The 17,025-nt window shown below is 39.4% G+C and overlaps 1 protein-coding gene across 3 annotated transcripts in view; it reads left to right on the top strand.

Annotated features, from left to right (window-relative positions):
* The window catches only part of mta1 (metastasis associated 1), a 34,751-nt gene extending 18,172 nt beyond the window's left edge, over positions 1–16,579 (top strand). The window contains exons 4-18 of one of the 3 annotated variants that reach the window (XM_058399353.1): positions 543–669; positions 2,430–2,493; positions 2,833–2,950; positions 4,050–4,152; positions 4,384–4,483; positions 6,229–6,417; positions 7,508–7,582; positions 7,670–7,728; positions 7,852–8,003; positions 8,157–8,308; positions 9,420–9,609; positions 9,854–9,937; positions 12,681–12,833; positions 15,367–15,517; positions 15,633–16,579. In XM_058399353.1, coding sequence (XP_058255336.1) covers positions 543–669; positions 2,430–2,493; positions 2,833–2,950; positions 4,050–4,152; positions 4,384–4,483; positions 6,229–6,417; positions 7,508–7,582; positions 7,670–7,728; positions 7,852–8,003; positions 8,157–8,308; positions 9,420–9,609; positions 9,854–9,937; positions 12,681–12,833; positions 15,367–15,479 — 1,679 coding nt within the window. In that variant the 3' untranslated portion in view covers positions 15,480–15,517; positions 15,633–16,579. Of the gene's footprint in view, positions 1–542; positions 670–2,429; positions 2,494–2,832; positions 2,951–4,049; positions 4,153–4,383; positions 4,484–6,228; positions 6,418–7,507; positions 7,583–7,669; positions 7,729–7,851; positions 8,004–8,156; positions 8,309–8,887; positions 8,971–9,419; positions 9,610–9,847; positions 9,938–12,680; positions 12,834–15,366; positions 15,518–15,632 lie in introns of those variants that run through there. The other 2 variants (XM_058399352.1, XR_009205782.1) reach the window with 2 other exon arrangements.
* Positions 16,580–17,025: the final 446 nt, after the last annotated feature.

Consider the following 17,025-nt stretch of genomic DNA (forward strand, 5'->3'; position numbering starts at 1 on the left):
ATATGCTCCTTAGTCACACAGAGTTTATCACGATGAAGCTGAGTCACATTCAGGCACCCTTTACTGTAGATTCAGCTAAGATAATGCTGCATTTTTACGCTCGTTTATATACATTTTAAACGGTCAACAGTACAGGTATATTTTCATTTGCATCGCCTGAGGTGTGCTGAAATGTACCCCGTCGGAAACAGTAAATTTCATCCAAGTCAAGTGAACAAAGAGAGAGATCAGCGTATATTAGCATTTTCATGCCGATATTCACTGGTTAATGTGTCCCATCTAATGTCACTGGGACGTATAAAAGTATGGAGCAACATCAGTCATCTAGGATTCCTCTGTCTGTGTCTGCAGCACTGGTCTGTTTAGATCGGGAAATTCCTGTACATGGTTAAAAAATGAAGAATGCATATTTCAATGCTCCATATTTCACATCCTGGAAAACATTCAACCTATGGTTCCCAAAATGGAGTAGTCACAATTCAGCCATTAATTCACATCTGCTGGTGGTTTAATGAAAACGTATCTTGACCTTTGGCCCACAGGAGAGCTGGAGGAGGAGATGGAGAACCCTGAGATGCTGGACCTCCCAGAGAAACAAAAACACCAGCTAAGACACAGAGAACTCTTCCTCTCCAGACAGTTGGAGTCCCTGCCTGCTACACACATCAGGTAAAAACACCTCTCTGTCTATGCATGTGTGTGTGTGTGTGCGCGTGTGTGTGTGTGTGCGCGCGTGTGCATATCTTGGACATTTTCCATAAAGACAGGGTGAAATAATTTGACCAGTGTCATATCTGTGGACTTGTACTGCGAGTGAGTGAAATACTCCAAGGATGGCTGTTTGGCTGATATTGTGTTTCTGAGACACATCATTATTTTGTGACATGTCAAAATCTGTATGGAGGAATCCTCAAGTGTAAACAGTGTTTGAGTGGAGATGACATTACTGGCACTGATGGGATTAGATCTCAGTAGAGAACTTAGGCTGTTAGCATGATCCTGGAATGAGACTGCAGAAATGGTGAAATGCATAAAGATCATCACAGTTTACTTAAAAAGTGGTGGGACTAATCTGAATCCCACTCAGTGCACAGCTTCGCAGCTTAAGGATGTGTGTTAACTCAGAAGATTCCAGGTCCTAGAATTGCTGCTAGCTGTTTGTTAGCAAAACCAGTCCTATTGCATGTAGTGCAGGAGAGGTACTGAAGTATAACTTGCTCTGCATAATGAGAGAACAGGAATAATTAAGGCATGCACAGCATCTGGACAGCCGTTTCAAAAACATGGAGTACATGGGGAAGAGCAGGAACTGACATTTAGCCTGTATTACAGTTTATAAACAATAATACAAGCGATAACATCATATCTTTTCTGATATAATAGACAGCTTTGCATTATTACTTTATGTAATACATACCCAGAGGAATATGAATTTTGTTGACTGCTTGTCTGTGTGTGTGTGTCTGTGTCGTGAGTTTACAGAATAAGTGTTATACTCATGTACTCTCATCTCATTTGAGGTGGAAGTCACTGGCTTCCTGTTCAGCCCCAACCTGGATGACAAACTTTTTCTTTTTTTTAGTTTATTTATTATTTACCCTATATTAGCCTGTACCAAGATACATCTTATATAGTAGGTTTTAACACACTAACACATGAAATAAGACAAATCAAATGTCACCTTTACTTCATGCGACTGTTTCATACCAGCTGAGTGTCGTTTTATTCTTGATAAATTACAACTCCCTTAGTTTTAAATGATCTGTTTATTCTGTTACAAAGCATAGACTTCAAGAACAATGACAGTAGTATAATGACATTGCAGTCTGCTTACAGTAATGCTTGCTGACTAATGCTGGACTTTCAGAATTGACGGACAACATGACTGTTTACCTAACCACACAGAGTCTAGAGCTTGTCCTCAGAAGATCATCTATAGACTACTCCAATATGGAGGAGAATTTCACGTACTGCAGAAGGTGTTCTTCCCTAAATCTGAGAGTACGCCTTTTTCAGTGTTTGAGCGCTATGCTTCACCTAATTTAGAGTATGTAGAGAGGCAGCTCGCTTACTGTATCAGGTATCTGCGCTTACTCAGAACTCTGATATTGCTTACAGAACGACCTATAAAAGTATGCTGTAATAATATTATCATATCCAATATAGAATCAGTCCATCCCTAACTTGCAGTAATTGGGAACTGTGATACTTTTGGTATTGATATCCCCTGCAGCCTGTGTATTTGTTTCTGACATACACCCAAGTCACATTCCAAATCTGTTTAGTGTATATCCTCAAGGTCTCGGTTCTCTCGTGTGCACGTTGCCATCATTTGAGTGACAAAAACAAAGTTTGTATTTCTCCTTTTCTTCTCTATGACTTGAATTTGGGGGCCACTATTGTAACATGTGTTGTGTAACTGTGTTCAGAGGAAAGTGCTGTGTGACTCTTCTCAATGAGACCGAAACCCTCAAGTCCTACCTAGACAGAGAGGTGAGTATAGTACAGCATTTTGAACAAACATTGCAAGAACACCCTGCACTGTGAGGGGGTGTTTTTACCTATACTAGATAAAGATGCGTTTGCTTATTGTGTGTGTGTGTGTGTGTGTGTGTGTATATGAGTTCTAGTTTTGAGCTCCATTCTGAATGAATAATTCAGTATGTTGACCCAGAATGTTCTCTTCGCATTTAGTAATGAGGAGACTGGAGACTCCACTCACTGTCAGGCCAAACACACAAACACCACACAGCCCTCTCTGTGCATGAGGCTTTATTTGTTTGTGCCTGGGTCTCTGACTTTGACTTTGTCTATGTTGTGTTTTGGCTGCAGGACGCATTTTTCTACTCTCTGGTATATGACCCTCAGCAGAAAACACTGCTGGCTGATAAAGGAGAGATCAGAGTGGGGAATAAGTACCAGGCAGAAATCACCGACCTCCTCAAGGAGGGTATGTCTGCATTTAGTGCAATTCTGGGAAGCTTTGTATTTTCATACCCAATGTAGAGTCTAAACACTCAAGTGCTAAAAATATGCAACCATGGCTTGCGATATCTCTAAGGAAAAGATAAGAATCATATAATCTCTTTGTTATACACTCTAAAAGCAGGGTGACTGCAGGTCCCTAAAAACTGTTTTTCTAAAATACATATTACAGGAAATAAGAGCCTTCAGGGTTCTAGTGCAGTAGATTTTGTTTGAAATTTAAGCTTGAGGCTAATCACGTTCCTTTTTATAATGCACAGACATTTTGATTTGATGAAATAAAAATTCAACCAAAATTTGCAAAACTAGATGCTTTTGCTGGATAAAGCAAAGACCTGGAACTGTTTTTTTGATGTCTGCAGGATGACCGTATGATTTTTATCTATATTTTGCACATTTTGGCCTAATCACACCACAAATGTAGTATATTGCATCTGTTGATTCATCTTTACTTCATCCTGGTCATGGTTGCAGTGTATCTGTCTGTCGTGGGAACACACACACTGCACACTTATACATGGGGAGAATTTAGAGTTGCCAATACACCTACTTGGATGTTGTTGGGAGGTGGGAGGAAACCAGAGAACAGAAGGAAAAACCCAGAACATGCCGACCTCCGCACAGTAACAGAAGCCCAATACTGAATCAGGGACCCCGGAGCCCCGAGGCAATCACACTGCCATGCTAGATTTAATGAATTAAAAATAGTAAGTAGAGATACAACTTGCAAGAATATTCTTCAGACTCAGCCCCTAGTTCAAGAACTGCTGATCTAGACTAGTATGGAAGATTCTGTGATATAAATCTTACCTAATTAAGTATCAAATGTTATTTTGGCTCCAGATATCTGTTCATGTGAACATGTAACCATGTCCTTTTTGTTTTCTGCAACTAATGCTAGTGTGTTCACGGTGTCTGACTGAGAACTCTGATCGACATGGATGAATAACATGAAGCGCTTGCAGAAGGAAAGAGCATGCAGAGCTGTAGCAGAGTGGGAGTCTAATCTTGATATCCAGCTGTTCTTTAGATGACTGCTGTGTTTGTGCTTCTCGGTTCATTAGGAGAGGAGGATGGCAGGGAGCTGGCCAAACTAGAGGAGAAAGTCTGGGATCCCAACAGTCCTCTTACAGAGAAACAAATCGACCAGTTTCTGGTAGTGGCTCGGTAAGTACCTCAAGCGTTTTGGATTTTTCTCTGTTGATGTTTGTCTGGAATGAGCAACATGGTGACAGACACTACGAAATAAGGCACATTTCCTTTGGAATTATTGATTAAATCTAAACAGTGATGCTGTATTACAGGAAGACACTTACAGTTCTCATTCATTCTTTTTTTCTCCTCTGCTCACTCTCTTTCTATCTCTGCCCTTTTTTTGTTTCTCCTTCCCTCCCACAGGTCTGTGGGTACGTTTGCGCGAGCTTTGGACTGCAGCAGTTCAGTTCGGCAGCCCAGTCTACACATGAGCGCTGCAGCTGCCTCCAGAGACATCACACTGGTACGGCACCACCTACACTCGCGCGCTCACTCACTGCACGCTACATCCTGCTTCCGCAGTACTTCACGCTTTGGTCTGGCACATGAAACGCATTCTAATGTCATCTGTGCTTTGCCAATTGTCCATGAAGAATTACTCATAATGGTGTCGAGCATCATGATTACCCAGGCAGATTTGATCAAAATGGGTTAGAGCAATATGGAGAATTAGGAAAGGACAGCTTTTGTTTTCAGTAATCTTATATCTTTAACTATGACCATTGTAGTGCAGTCATAACCTATATAATCATCAAATTATTATTATTTTTTTTTTTAAAGAGCGTTGTATATTGACTGAGGATAAAAAGATATTTTGGGACAAATGTTCAAAGCCACTTTAGAAAGGTAGCATTTCAGGACTGACTCAAACAAGCAAGAGAAATAATTTGCCCTGTATTCAGGAAAGAAAAAAGCCACCTATGGGTTATATTGTGACTCTGTGGAGTCACCCTCAACAACCCTCACCTGCCACTAGATGCCACTCATTTATTTAGCATATAACCCAGGAGCCAATGGGTAATGGACACAAGCAAATACATACCCTCTGAACCTGAGAAACACACACTGCTGTAATCTAGATATAAGTAACTGACATGAAATTACATTTTTTTTTTTCTGAATAGACTTTCACAAATAGTTTCCTGCAATGTCTTTATGAATCATTACACTATTTGTGTGAATAAGAAACAGTGATTTTTCATTTGCTTTCTTCAAGAGACATCTGGGCCCTGCATGTTGTTTAAAGCATTATTAATTTTTTTTCCATAAAGTTAAAAATAGCACGTCTTGAAAAATGAATCATTAACAGGGCGTCATTAAGACACTAACGGGGCGGCCTCGTCGAGGCATTATCAGGGCGATGCAGCTGATGTTATACTAGCGTGCAAAACCCAGCCAGATTTCAGAAAAAGCAACCTCACAAGTCAACAATAATGAACAATAAATAAACAATAAATATTACTATACTATATTTACTATGGTGCCTTTGCTTGTTAATTCTGTTTTTTTGTTTTTGTTTTTCGTGAGGATGCTCACCATTGAAGCAGACTGGACAATTTAAATATAATTATTACATAAAATAGTAGTTCTACTTTCTCCTTCTTCCTCTGTTTGTACCATTCAAAACATTTACTCTTTGTGAGTGACTAGGTTTTTTATTCCATTACATGTTGTGGCTTTGCTCTGCTTTGCCTGTGTATTTTGTTGTCTTTTCTTTCTTTTCTATCCCACATGTAGTTAATAAATATGTTACCCGCAAGTAAATAATGAATATTTAAAAAATTGGTTGATCAGAGAAAAATACAGCTTCCCTCTTACTGAGGAACCACCATTGATGAATTCTCTGGCCCTTCTGCCAACTCCTGCTGGAGTCCTGAATATTTTTTCAGCTTTTGATCACACACATCTGAAAATTACCAGACTTAATCCATCCCTAGCGATATTTGTAGGTCTATAGATTAGTTAAATAGTCGTCATTACCAAGTAGTATGATTTCTTTCGAGGGCTGTGTTCTGAAAAGTTCCTTCTGACATATTTTTGGCCTCTTTGAATGTGCTGATCTAAAAATGTTTGTGCAGATCATGTGTGATTTATCTATCTGTGAAAAATGATGCTTTTTCTGGGAGAGTTGTGAAGCTGGAGTGCAGATGATTAGTATTCACTGTTTTAAGTGTCCTGACTTTATTCACCTCTCCTTTTGCTCCTCAGTTCCATGCTATGGACACACTGCATAACAACGGCTATGACATGACACGAGCGATCGCTGCTTTGGTGCCTCAGGGTGGCCCTGTACTCTGTCGAGACGAGATGGAAGAATGGAGTGCCTCGGAGGCCAACTTGTTTGAGGAGGCACTGGAGAAATATGGCAAAGACTTTACCGATATCCAGCAGGATTTTGTGAGTTTACAGTAGTATAGCATTTAGAGACGGAGAGAAAGAGATTATAGGCAAAACACAGCACCAGCTCACTGGTCTGTCCACAGATGTCCTATCCTTTTGCAGTAGAGCGTGTCTTCTAATTCTGCCACCTGCTGGTGATTTAGTGTATGTGTGTGTGTATGTATGTGTGTGTATGTGTGTGTATGTGTGTGTGTATGTATATCTATCTATATATCCATCTATCTATCCATCTATCTATATATCTATCTCCTATCTATCTATCTATCTATCTATATATATATATATCTATCTATATACACACACACATCAGCGACAAGGAGGAGCCACATCGAGAAAGCTTGCACACCCACTTTTATGGAACTAAAACCATATTATATAAGTAGACAGAGGAAAACTAGAAGTGGGTTTGTGCCTTATTTTTTCTTCTTTGTTCCTGCATTAGAATGGTTTAGATACAAATGAGTGCAAAAATTGCACCTTTAATTTAGCCTGTATCCACAAAGCAAACTTAATTTGTTACTTTATTAAGTATCTATACTTTATAACTTAAAATTGTTACTTTATTTGAACATGCGCAAGACAATATCTAAGGACATAACAGTCAAACACCTTTTGCTTTTTAAGTCCTATTTAAGGCATGAAATGTTCAAATGAGTGACCTCTCAAGACATTTGCTGTCAGTTTGCTGCAATGTTTTGCTGCAAACGTTTCATCTGAAACCTGTAACAGAAATACTGACCTTTCACATAGCTGGTGAAGAATATGAAAATATATCAGAGGGCTTTAGAGAGACAGCCAAGGAGTGGAGGAAAATTACTGGAAATAATGCCCTATAGATTCAAATCAAAGTTCATGAAAACATCATTATGTTTAAGAAGAAAAAATGAATATGTATATCCATATGAATATTTCCATTTAGAAACATTCTTTGGACTGTTGACCATAGATATTTGAACACATTTTGACCATTTTTTTTTTACACACATGATGTTGAAGGAACATACCATAGTCTTCCTTAAAGATGTGGGAAATGGGAAAACAAGATTCCTGTTGAAGGCAAATAAAATAAATCCTCTGTCTCTTTCAGCTTCCCTGGAAATCGCTTACTAGCATAATTGAGTATTACTACATGTGGAAAACCACAGACAGATACGTTCAACAGGTATGGTTGGTTGACAGAATACCACTGTTATTCCTGGGGGGGTGTGGGGTTAATCTCAAGTTATTTTCTTTGTATTGCTTCTTACAGAAACGGTTAAAAGCAGCGGAAGCAGAGAGCAAGCTGAAGCAGGTCTATATCCCTAACTAGTGAGTACAGTTGGTCAGAGGGCATCCCTCGATATACAAGCATTTACATCTAAGCTTTAAGTGAAGTGTCAGTTTGATTATGCACAAGCTTAATCCGCGTGCGACTGTGCTTTGCGTGTGCAGCAACAAGCCCAATCCAAACCAGCTGAGTGTGAACAGCATGAAGCCAGGGCTGGTGAATGGGGCCGGGGCAATACCTGGGGCAATACCTGGGGCAGTACCCGGGGCAGTGAGTCAACCAGCAGGACTGGGCCGTGCATGTGAGAGCTGCTACAGTGAGTCTCTCACTCTTACTCTCATTTGATTAGCCCTTGGAAATTGTATGTAAAGGTTTCATGCAAAAAACCTTGGCCTTTCACTCACTCACTCACTCACTCACACTCTCTGTGTGTGTGTGTGTGTGTGTGTGTGTGTGTGTGTGTGTGTAGCCACCAGCTCATATCAGTGGTACTCATGGGGCCCTACCAACATGCAGTGCAGACTGTGTGCTTCCTGCTGGACCTACTGGAAGAAGTACGGTGGCCTGAAGATGCCCACGAGACTGGATGGAGAACGACCTGGACCCAACCGCAACAACATGGTGTGCATGACTTTCAGCAGCACAGAGCTCTTTTACATACATTGCTACTGAGTCAAATAAGGACAACAAAATTATTTCAAGAGTAGGTTACTAATTCACCATGTAAAGGTATTTCATTTCAAAGTAACAGGCAGCTTGAATTGTGAAATTATAATAGTTACGCCATTTCTTTTCACAAGACTTTCATCTTACATATCCACATTTAAATTCACAGTTTATAAATAACTCTACTAAATTCCCGACAATGTCATTAAGACAATAGCCAGCCAGCAGGAGACAAGCAACCAACGGCTTTTTAACGATAATGTGATAGCCTGCACACATTCAGTCATTTGTAGAGAATAAATAAATGAAGCAAGTATGTGTGTGTGTGTGTGTGTGTGCGCGCACAAATTAGAAAAATGATCAATCACATTTGAAATGATACAAAATTACAAAGACATACCCTGTCCCTACTCAGCATAAATGAGACTCAGCACTGTTCTGTCATATTTGGGCCCCAAAATGTACATTGTGCTCCAAATTATGTACTTTACAATATGCAGTTACATGATGCACTATGTACTTTCTGTTTGTCAGCATGACATTTTATGCCCATCATGACCTCAGTCACCATCAGCATAGTAATCACCTGGAGAGAAGCCCCTCTCTTCTTCTCTTATGTAAGCAAAGCCGTGAGTGCATGAATTGTCCAACATTCCACACTTTATTCTGCATATGTTCTTATTGTAATTTTTCACATGAACACACCACTCACTATTTATAGTACACAATGGCATAGAAACGTTCATACAAAATGTTTCCAGTATGCCTGAAAATATATTTAGGTGTCTTATGTGGCCTCAAAAAATCCCCATGAAACTTGAACAGCAATGCATTTTGCTGATGGCTTCTCATTAAATATCTGTTTGAGTATAAGGTAATGAGTTACCTTAAGACATGTATTCGGTCCTCATCTTACTGTTTTCACACTGCACACTCTATTGTTTACATGTCTCTGCATCTATATAACTATAGATGGATAACTGGGTTAATTAGTGCTCTAAGCTCTCTGTGGTTGTGAGGCATGTTGTTACACATGATAAAACACTCGTGTTATTCTGGTTGGTAGAGTCCTCATGGCGCACCAGTGAGGCATGGCGGAAGTCCTAAGTTTGCAGTGAAGACCAGACAAGCATTCTACCTGCAGACCACTCAGCTGACACGGACAGCAAGGCGTATCTGCCAGGATCTGCTCAAGTCTCGCTTTCTGGCTCGTCACCCCTACACACCTGTCAACACAGCAGCCATCAAAGCGGAATGTGAGTGTTGTCCACTACTACACTATAACTCTACACATAAGGACAGATTCAGAACCTGCTTGCTACCTCGCATGATTTTACACATGTAGTGTTTATAGGTGATGAGCACTTAATAGTTAGTTGTAGAAGTCTCATACTTTGTATGATCTGTCCATTAATATACATTGTGTTTTTCTCACATCTTTGCTCTGTTGTGTTTAACTGCAGGCAAATTTTATACTATATTTATTTTGTGTAGGTGCAGTGAGGTTTCCAGATATGACCAAAAAGCCCATATCTTTGAGGAATGCCGTCCGGAAGCCTCTGGAGTCTGTGGTTAGATATCTGGGTGGGTGGATATGACCTCTGCAGTTTTGTTCTGTTTCTCTCTCTCTCTCTTCCATCTCTTATATTTCACATAATTTACACGTTCCAGGATACAGTTTAGGGAAAATTTAGAGCAGAGGTGTCATTCTAGGTAAGACGCCACATACGCACATCCAATGTCCCATGTCATGTGTTGTGGACCAAAAAATCAATTGGAACACCTCAACAACTCCTCATTTAAAGCCATTTATCACCCACAAAACAGATAAATAGGCTGCAGTTCATTACTAAAAAGAAAATTTGCCAATTTATGCTTTAGTTACAACCTGTACCATAAATGGAATTAACTGGGATTGGGATACATTTATGTTTTTATATACACACTATATTGCCAAAAGTATTCGCTCACCCATCCAAATAATCAGAATCAGATGTTCCAATCACTTCCATGGCCACAGGTGTATAAAATCAAGCCCCTAGGCATGCAGACTGTTTTTACAAACATTTGTGAAAGAATGGGTCGCTCTCAGGAGCTCAGTGAATTCCAGCGTGGAACTGTGATAGGATGCCACCTGTGCAACAAATCCAGTCGTGAAATTTCCTCACTCCTAAATATTCCACAGTCAACTGTCAGCTGTATTATAAGAACGTGGAAGTGTTTGGGAACGACAGCAACTCAGCCACGAAGTGGTAGGCCACGTAAACTGACGGAGCGGGGTCAGCGGATGCTGAGGCGCATAGTGCGAAGAGGTCGCCAACTTTCTGCAGAGTCAATCGCTACAGACCTCCAAACTTCATGTGGCCTTCAGATTAGCTCAAGAACATTGCGCAGAGAGCTTCATGGAATGGGTTTCCATGGCCGAGCAGCTGCATCTAAGCCTTACATCACCAAGTGCAATGCAAAGCGTCGGATGCAGTGGTGTAAAGCATGCCGCCACTGGACTCTAGAGCAGTGGAGACACGTTCTCTGGAGTGACGAATCGCGCTTCTCCATCTGGCAATCTGATGGACGAGTCTGGGTTTGGCGGTTGCCAGGAGAACGGTACTTGTCTGACTGCATTGTGCCAAGTGTAAAGTTTGGTGGAGGGGGGATTATGGTGTGGGGTTGTTTTTCAGGAGCTGGGCTTGGCCCCTTAGTTCCAGTGAAAGGAACTCTGAATGCTTCAGCATACCGAGACATTTTGGACAATTCCATGCTCCCAACTTTGTGGGAACAGTTTGGAGCTGGCCCCTTCCTCTTCCAACATGACTGTGCACCAGTGCACAAAGCAAGGTCCATAAAGACATGGATGACAGAGTCTGGTGTGGATGAACTTGACTGGCCTGCACAGAGTCCTGACCTCAACCCGATAGAACACCTTTGGGATGAATTAGAGCGGAGACTGAGAGCCAGGCCTTCTCGTCCAACATCAGTGTGTGACCTCACAAATGCGCTTCTGGAAGAATGGTCAAAAATTCCCATAAACACACTCCTAAACCTTGTGGACAGCCTTCCCAGAAGAGTTGAAGCTGTTATAGCTGCAAAGGGTGGACCGACGTCATACTGAACCCTATGGATTAGGAATGGGATGTCACTTAAGTTCATATGCGAGTCAAGGCAGGTGAGTGAATACTTTTGGCAATATAGTGTGTGTGTGTGTGTGTGTATATGTGTATATGTGTATATATATATATATATATATATATATATATATATATATATATATATATATATATATATATATATATATATATATATATATATATATTACACATACACACACATACACCTCTATATATATATATATATATATATATATATATATATATATAATATAAAATAAAATAAAGCTATAAAAGGTTGAACAAGTATTCACTCCTGTTGCTGTGAAATCCCACAAGTTTGTTATTTTAAAAAGGGACATAGTTATAGCTTAGATTTAACATTTACTATATTTTGTCTACCTACACTGGAAAAAGGAATATGTGGACAGTCAGTCTACTAATACTAATAGTGCAGCACTAATGTGGCTGTTGCAAAACACCAGTCTTGTATGTTTGAAAAATGGCTAATGTAGACCCGAATTTTGTTAGTAGCTCCTTGAGATTTTTAGCTTGTTTCAATCCAACAGACAAGAAGCAATTTAACCTGGTTATTTTTTTATTTAAATGTGCAGTACATTATCCGAATCAAAATAATTTTATATTCCGTATACAGTCCTTTTTGCTCAGGTGTGAGCTTGGTGTTCAGTTTTATTTATGGCTGAAAATAAGCAAGCAAATAATGTATTACAAAAGCAAATTGTTTTAATGTTACTCAATTCAACCACATGGAAGCAATATACGGATTTATATTATGTAACTTCAATGAGCTTTGGTTTTTTTTTCAGTATAGCTGATATATAGCTTTCTACTATTTTGCCCTCTAGTGGAACAACAAACTAGCTATTTATGTAAATCTCTAAATTCAATTACAGTCCACAACACCAATTTAAACTTACAAAATAGAATCGAAATTCATTTAGTGGCTTAAATTACACCCTTTAACAGTCTGATTCTGGTCTGCAGGCCATATGTTTGACACCCTCGAATTTAGAATGATCTTAGACTGTTTCTCTGGAAAGTACACTGGATGACTCTTGGGATGATCTGGAGGAGTTCCAGCACATGTTTAATGTGGTCATGCTTGAAACAAAACAAAACAAATCAGTTTTAATTAAATTTTAAGTGAGTGTTAATTCTGATGTAATCAATTTCACCATTATCTTTCTCTGTCCTAATTACAGAGGCCCACCCATGCCCACCAAAAGCTGAGCCCCCACGAGGAGCCTCCATATCCACGGGTAGCTTGACTCCTATCAAGTCCTCCCCCATTCTGAACAATGGCTCACCCACCATCCTTGGCAAACGCACCTATGAGCAGCACAATGGCCTAGATGGTGAGAGAGACGGGTGTCTGAGAACTGGTTTTGTGTTTGTGTGTATTCATTGTTCATTAACAGTAACAAACACATCTTTACCTTTTAATCTACTTTTCAAAACCACATAAAAGCTTTCTTCAAATCAGGTTGAGCTGTGTGTGTTTTTTTTTTTTTTTGGTGTGTAATTGGGATTACGATGCCCTTAGTCTGTACTCCTTCCAGTTTTTCACTGTTCTTTCTCTTGCCCATGTGTCCAGTGTCCACAATTGTCACTCTTCTGTCTTTCCATTTCTGTCTCTGTCTCTCTCCCCCATTCTCAACTCTGAACGGCTGACAGTGTTGTCATGGTAACAGATCAGCAGTGACTCACATGGATCTCCATCAGGATCAGATGTAAAAAGGCACACACCAACCAACAGCACTATCAGAGCCATTGAATGACACACATGAATGATGATAAACGTAGCATGCATACTATTTACAACCTTATCATACACAAATGTGCAGTGCTTCTGTAAGAAATCCTCATCTTCACTCTGTCATGTTATTTCTCTATCTAGGGATCTGGAATGGTTATGTAATTCCCTGATGAATTTGTCACTATTATGTTCTGAGCAGCACTGTTTCTCTCACATCTCTCCCTCTCATTTATCACTTTGTTTTTGCTTTTTTAAATATTTTGCCACAACCACCTTTACAGTATTGGTCACTCTTGGCTGTTATTGTACAGTTTGGAGAAAAGCTATTTAAGTGATATGGAGCAGCAACACAGAAAGTGATGATACACATCCTTGTATTGGTCAGATACGGATCCACATATATACAGTTGAAGACAAAATTATTAGCCCCCTATAAAATCTTTTATTATTTTTCAAATAATTCCCAAGTGCTGTTTAACGGAGAGAAGATTTTTTCAACACAGCATTTTTAAACATAATAGTTTATTTAGGAAGGTTGGAGTGTTTGTAATACAAACAAAATTATAACCAAGAATAAAAAAAAGTCTACAGGTCAAAATTATTAGCCCTCTCATGTTAATAGTCAGTAGTGTATCCCTTTTTTTTGATAACCACCTTTAGTCATTTGTTGTAGTTCTCAACAAGTTTCAAGCATGTCTCCTGAGGCGTGGCAGCCCATTCCTCCTTAGCTACTCCAGATTTGTTGGTCTTCTGACATGAACTCTGGACTTTAGTGTGCCTCACAGATTTTCTATTGGATTTTTGTCTTGGCTTTGTGCAGGCCAATCAAGGACGTTCACTTTGCTCCTTTGTAGGTAGTTCTTCACCAGAAGTGAGGTATGCTTTGGGTCGTTATCATGCTGGAAGACAAAACGTTGACTCAGACCAGGTTTTGTTGCAGACTGTCTGAGGTTGTCTCTCAAAATCTTCTTGTAGTCTTCCTTTTTCATGGTTCCTTCATCCCTGACGAGATTCCCAGTTCCAAACGCACTGAAACATCCCCACCGCCATGTTTCACTGTGGGAACGGTGTTCTTTGGGTTGAACGCCTCTCCCTTCTTTCTCCAAATATAGGCAACATCTCTGTGGCCAAAGAGCTTTAGTTTTGTCTCTTCTGACCAAAGAACATGTTTCCAGTATGCATCATTTTTCCCCAGGTTGTCATTAGCAAACTTCAGTCTAGCTTGTAGGTGTTATTTCTTCAGAAGTGCAGTCTTTCTTGGTCAGCAACCTCGCAGTCCATTCCTGTGCAAGGCTCTAGTGACTGTCTTCGTTGATGCATCAATCCCAGACTTTGCTAAGTCATTCATTAGTGTCCTGGCAGTTGTTGTTGGGTCTTTAGAAACCTATCTCACTAGTTTTCTTTCCAAAGTTTTTGAAATCTTTCGCCTTCCTGCCTCTGCCAGTCTTCTCCACTGTGTGGGTTTCTAAATGTTCTTGATAATACTTCTCACGGTAGTTCTTCACACTTGAAAACGCTTTGATAAACGTGTATATGCTTCTCCGCCTTTGTGAGCATGAAAAATTCTTTTTCTCAAGCCTAAACTAATTTCTTTTGTCTTTGCCATGATGATGGTACACATTATTTTGCTAGTTGTTTTGCAAGATACTAATCCTCGGCTTAAAGTGCAATTTAAAGGCTTAACTAGGTTAACTGGGTTAATTAGGCAAGTTAGCTTAATTAGGCAAGTAATTGGACAACAGTGGTTTTGTTCTGTAGCCAAACAAAAAATTCCTTAAGGGGGCTAATCATTTTGACCTCAGCAGTTTTTTCATTTTTAAAAATAATTTTATTTCAGCCAAACAAAAGAAATCAGATTTTCTCTAGAAGAAAAATATAATAGGAAATACTGTAAAAAAAAAAAAAAAAAAAAAAAATTCCTTGCTCTGTTAAACATCACTTGGGAAATATTTGAAAAAGAATTACAATATCACAGGGGGGCTAATAATTTTGTCTTCAATTGTATGTAGATGTAAAGGCCTGTCACTATGGTTTAATTCTTTTCGACTATCCCTTGATGAGCATCAAGTGCTTTGTGGTCTGTTATATGTGAATTAATCAGTTGCTCTTTACTTCTGTTTCACCACCCATAGGGTCCAAGTCTAAAGTACTGGGTCCACAGTGGGACATCATGTCCAAGCGAATGCCTGAGCAGGGACGTCCCCCCTCTGCCATGCAGGACAATGAAGTACATGAACTTGACTGACCCTTTCTGTGACCTCCGCCCTTCAGCACAGATAACAGGTCTCTTAATCATTTATTTGTCGTTATATTTTTGAACTTGTTCAAACATATTCTTGGTCTGCTACAAGATTAATTATTTAAAAATGACTGCTTCTCCCTTGTTGTTAATCTGCAGGTAAACGGAGAGGTGTTTTCCCAGTTCTCAGTGGTGGAAGGATCTCTGAGAGGATCTGTGGTCAACATTGCGCTATATTAGAGCCAGTGTTTTTGTTCAGGTTTATGGGCCAGAACAGGCTCTGACCTGACTGTATAGGACTGCATTCAATATTTACCATATATTGCTAATTCTGTTTATTATTATTATTATTATTATTATTATTATTATTTTTTCAAGTCTTGTTATTGTTCTTTTTTTTTAACCAAATGTAATCATTTTGTTTTTAGTTAAATGATGAAACTTCTTTCTTGAAACAGCTTGCTCACAAGTCTGAAGTGGGAAAAACTTGGACTATCTTATTGGCCTGTTGCGTTATTTTCTTTGTCAGCTACTCAGAAAACAAGAAGAGACAGGCATTTCTTTCAGACTGCTGTTTTTTCATTCTGCTCGTCTTTGTTTCGATGCTTGTATTATTCGGTTTCTTCAGTCCGCCCTGCCCTGACGCCACAGGCAATTAACTTATTGATTAAGATGACTGAATGTGTTCTTTTTCTACCTTTTTCACAAGTATTGCATCTATGCTTCTATGGTGTAATTAAAAAAAAGTTGTTTCTCTTTTGTGAATATGTAAATGAAAACAGTATGGAGGCATTATTGTACAGTGGTGCATTTTGCGCCTCCATCGTTTATCAAGGCTTGTTATAAGGAATTTGCCATGTACAGCATATTCTTTTTGTAAGGAACTTCTCTTGGATGTCTAAAACGATACTGCTCCATGAATACAGTGCACCTTCTTACGAATGATACCATATGTGTTGTACATATTGTGCAGATTCTTTTTTTTTCCATCCTCACACATATCCTGCCAAGAACATCATTCCGGACCAGGCAGTTTTTCACCTGGTGATATGTGATACATTGAAGTTTACACCACAGTTGGTTCATTAAATATTGATACCTCGAGAGAGCATGTGTCAGTAGAAATCCTCCCCTCACGTTCATCACATGTGAACTAAAAGCCTCAGGGTTTCTCTTTACGTTCACGTCTCCCTCCACTCGCATAATGTAGGAGACACTTGCTGCACAATGAGTCATTTAAAATTAAATATATTAAATATATAAATTAAATCATCAGTTCATCACCTACATTGTGTGGTTAAAGTGAAAACTACATTTGTTTACAAGGTCAACACTAATCTCTTAAAACCATCATGAAAAAATGCCACTGCATGAGGCAGATGGTGTCCAGCACCACAATACAGTCTTAGCCCAAAGGTTAAATCTACATGCTGGTGGTCTTCATTTGGTCCAAGCTTTATGCAGAACCTTCAACAGAAGCTTTTGCTTTCTTGAAAGCAGCCCAAGTATGCCTTTTTTCTGCAAATGTGATGTTACAAAGTTACAATTGTTT

This window comes from Hemibagrus wyckioides, linkage group LG09, assembly GCF_019097595.1.
Source record: "Hemibagrus wyckioides isolate EC202008001 linkage group LG09, SWU_Hwy_1.0, whole genome shotgun sequence".
Classification (NCBI taxonomy): Eukaryota; Metazoa; Chordata; class Actinopteri; order Siluriformes; family Bagridae; genus Hemibagrus; species Hemibagrus wyckioides.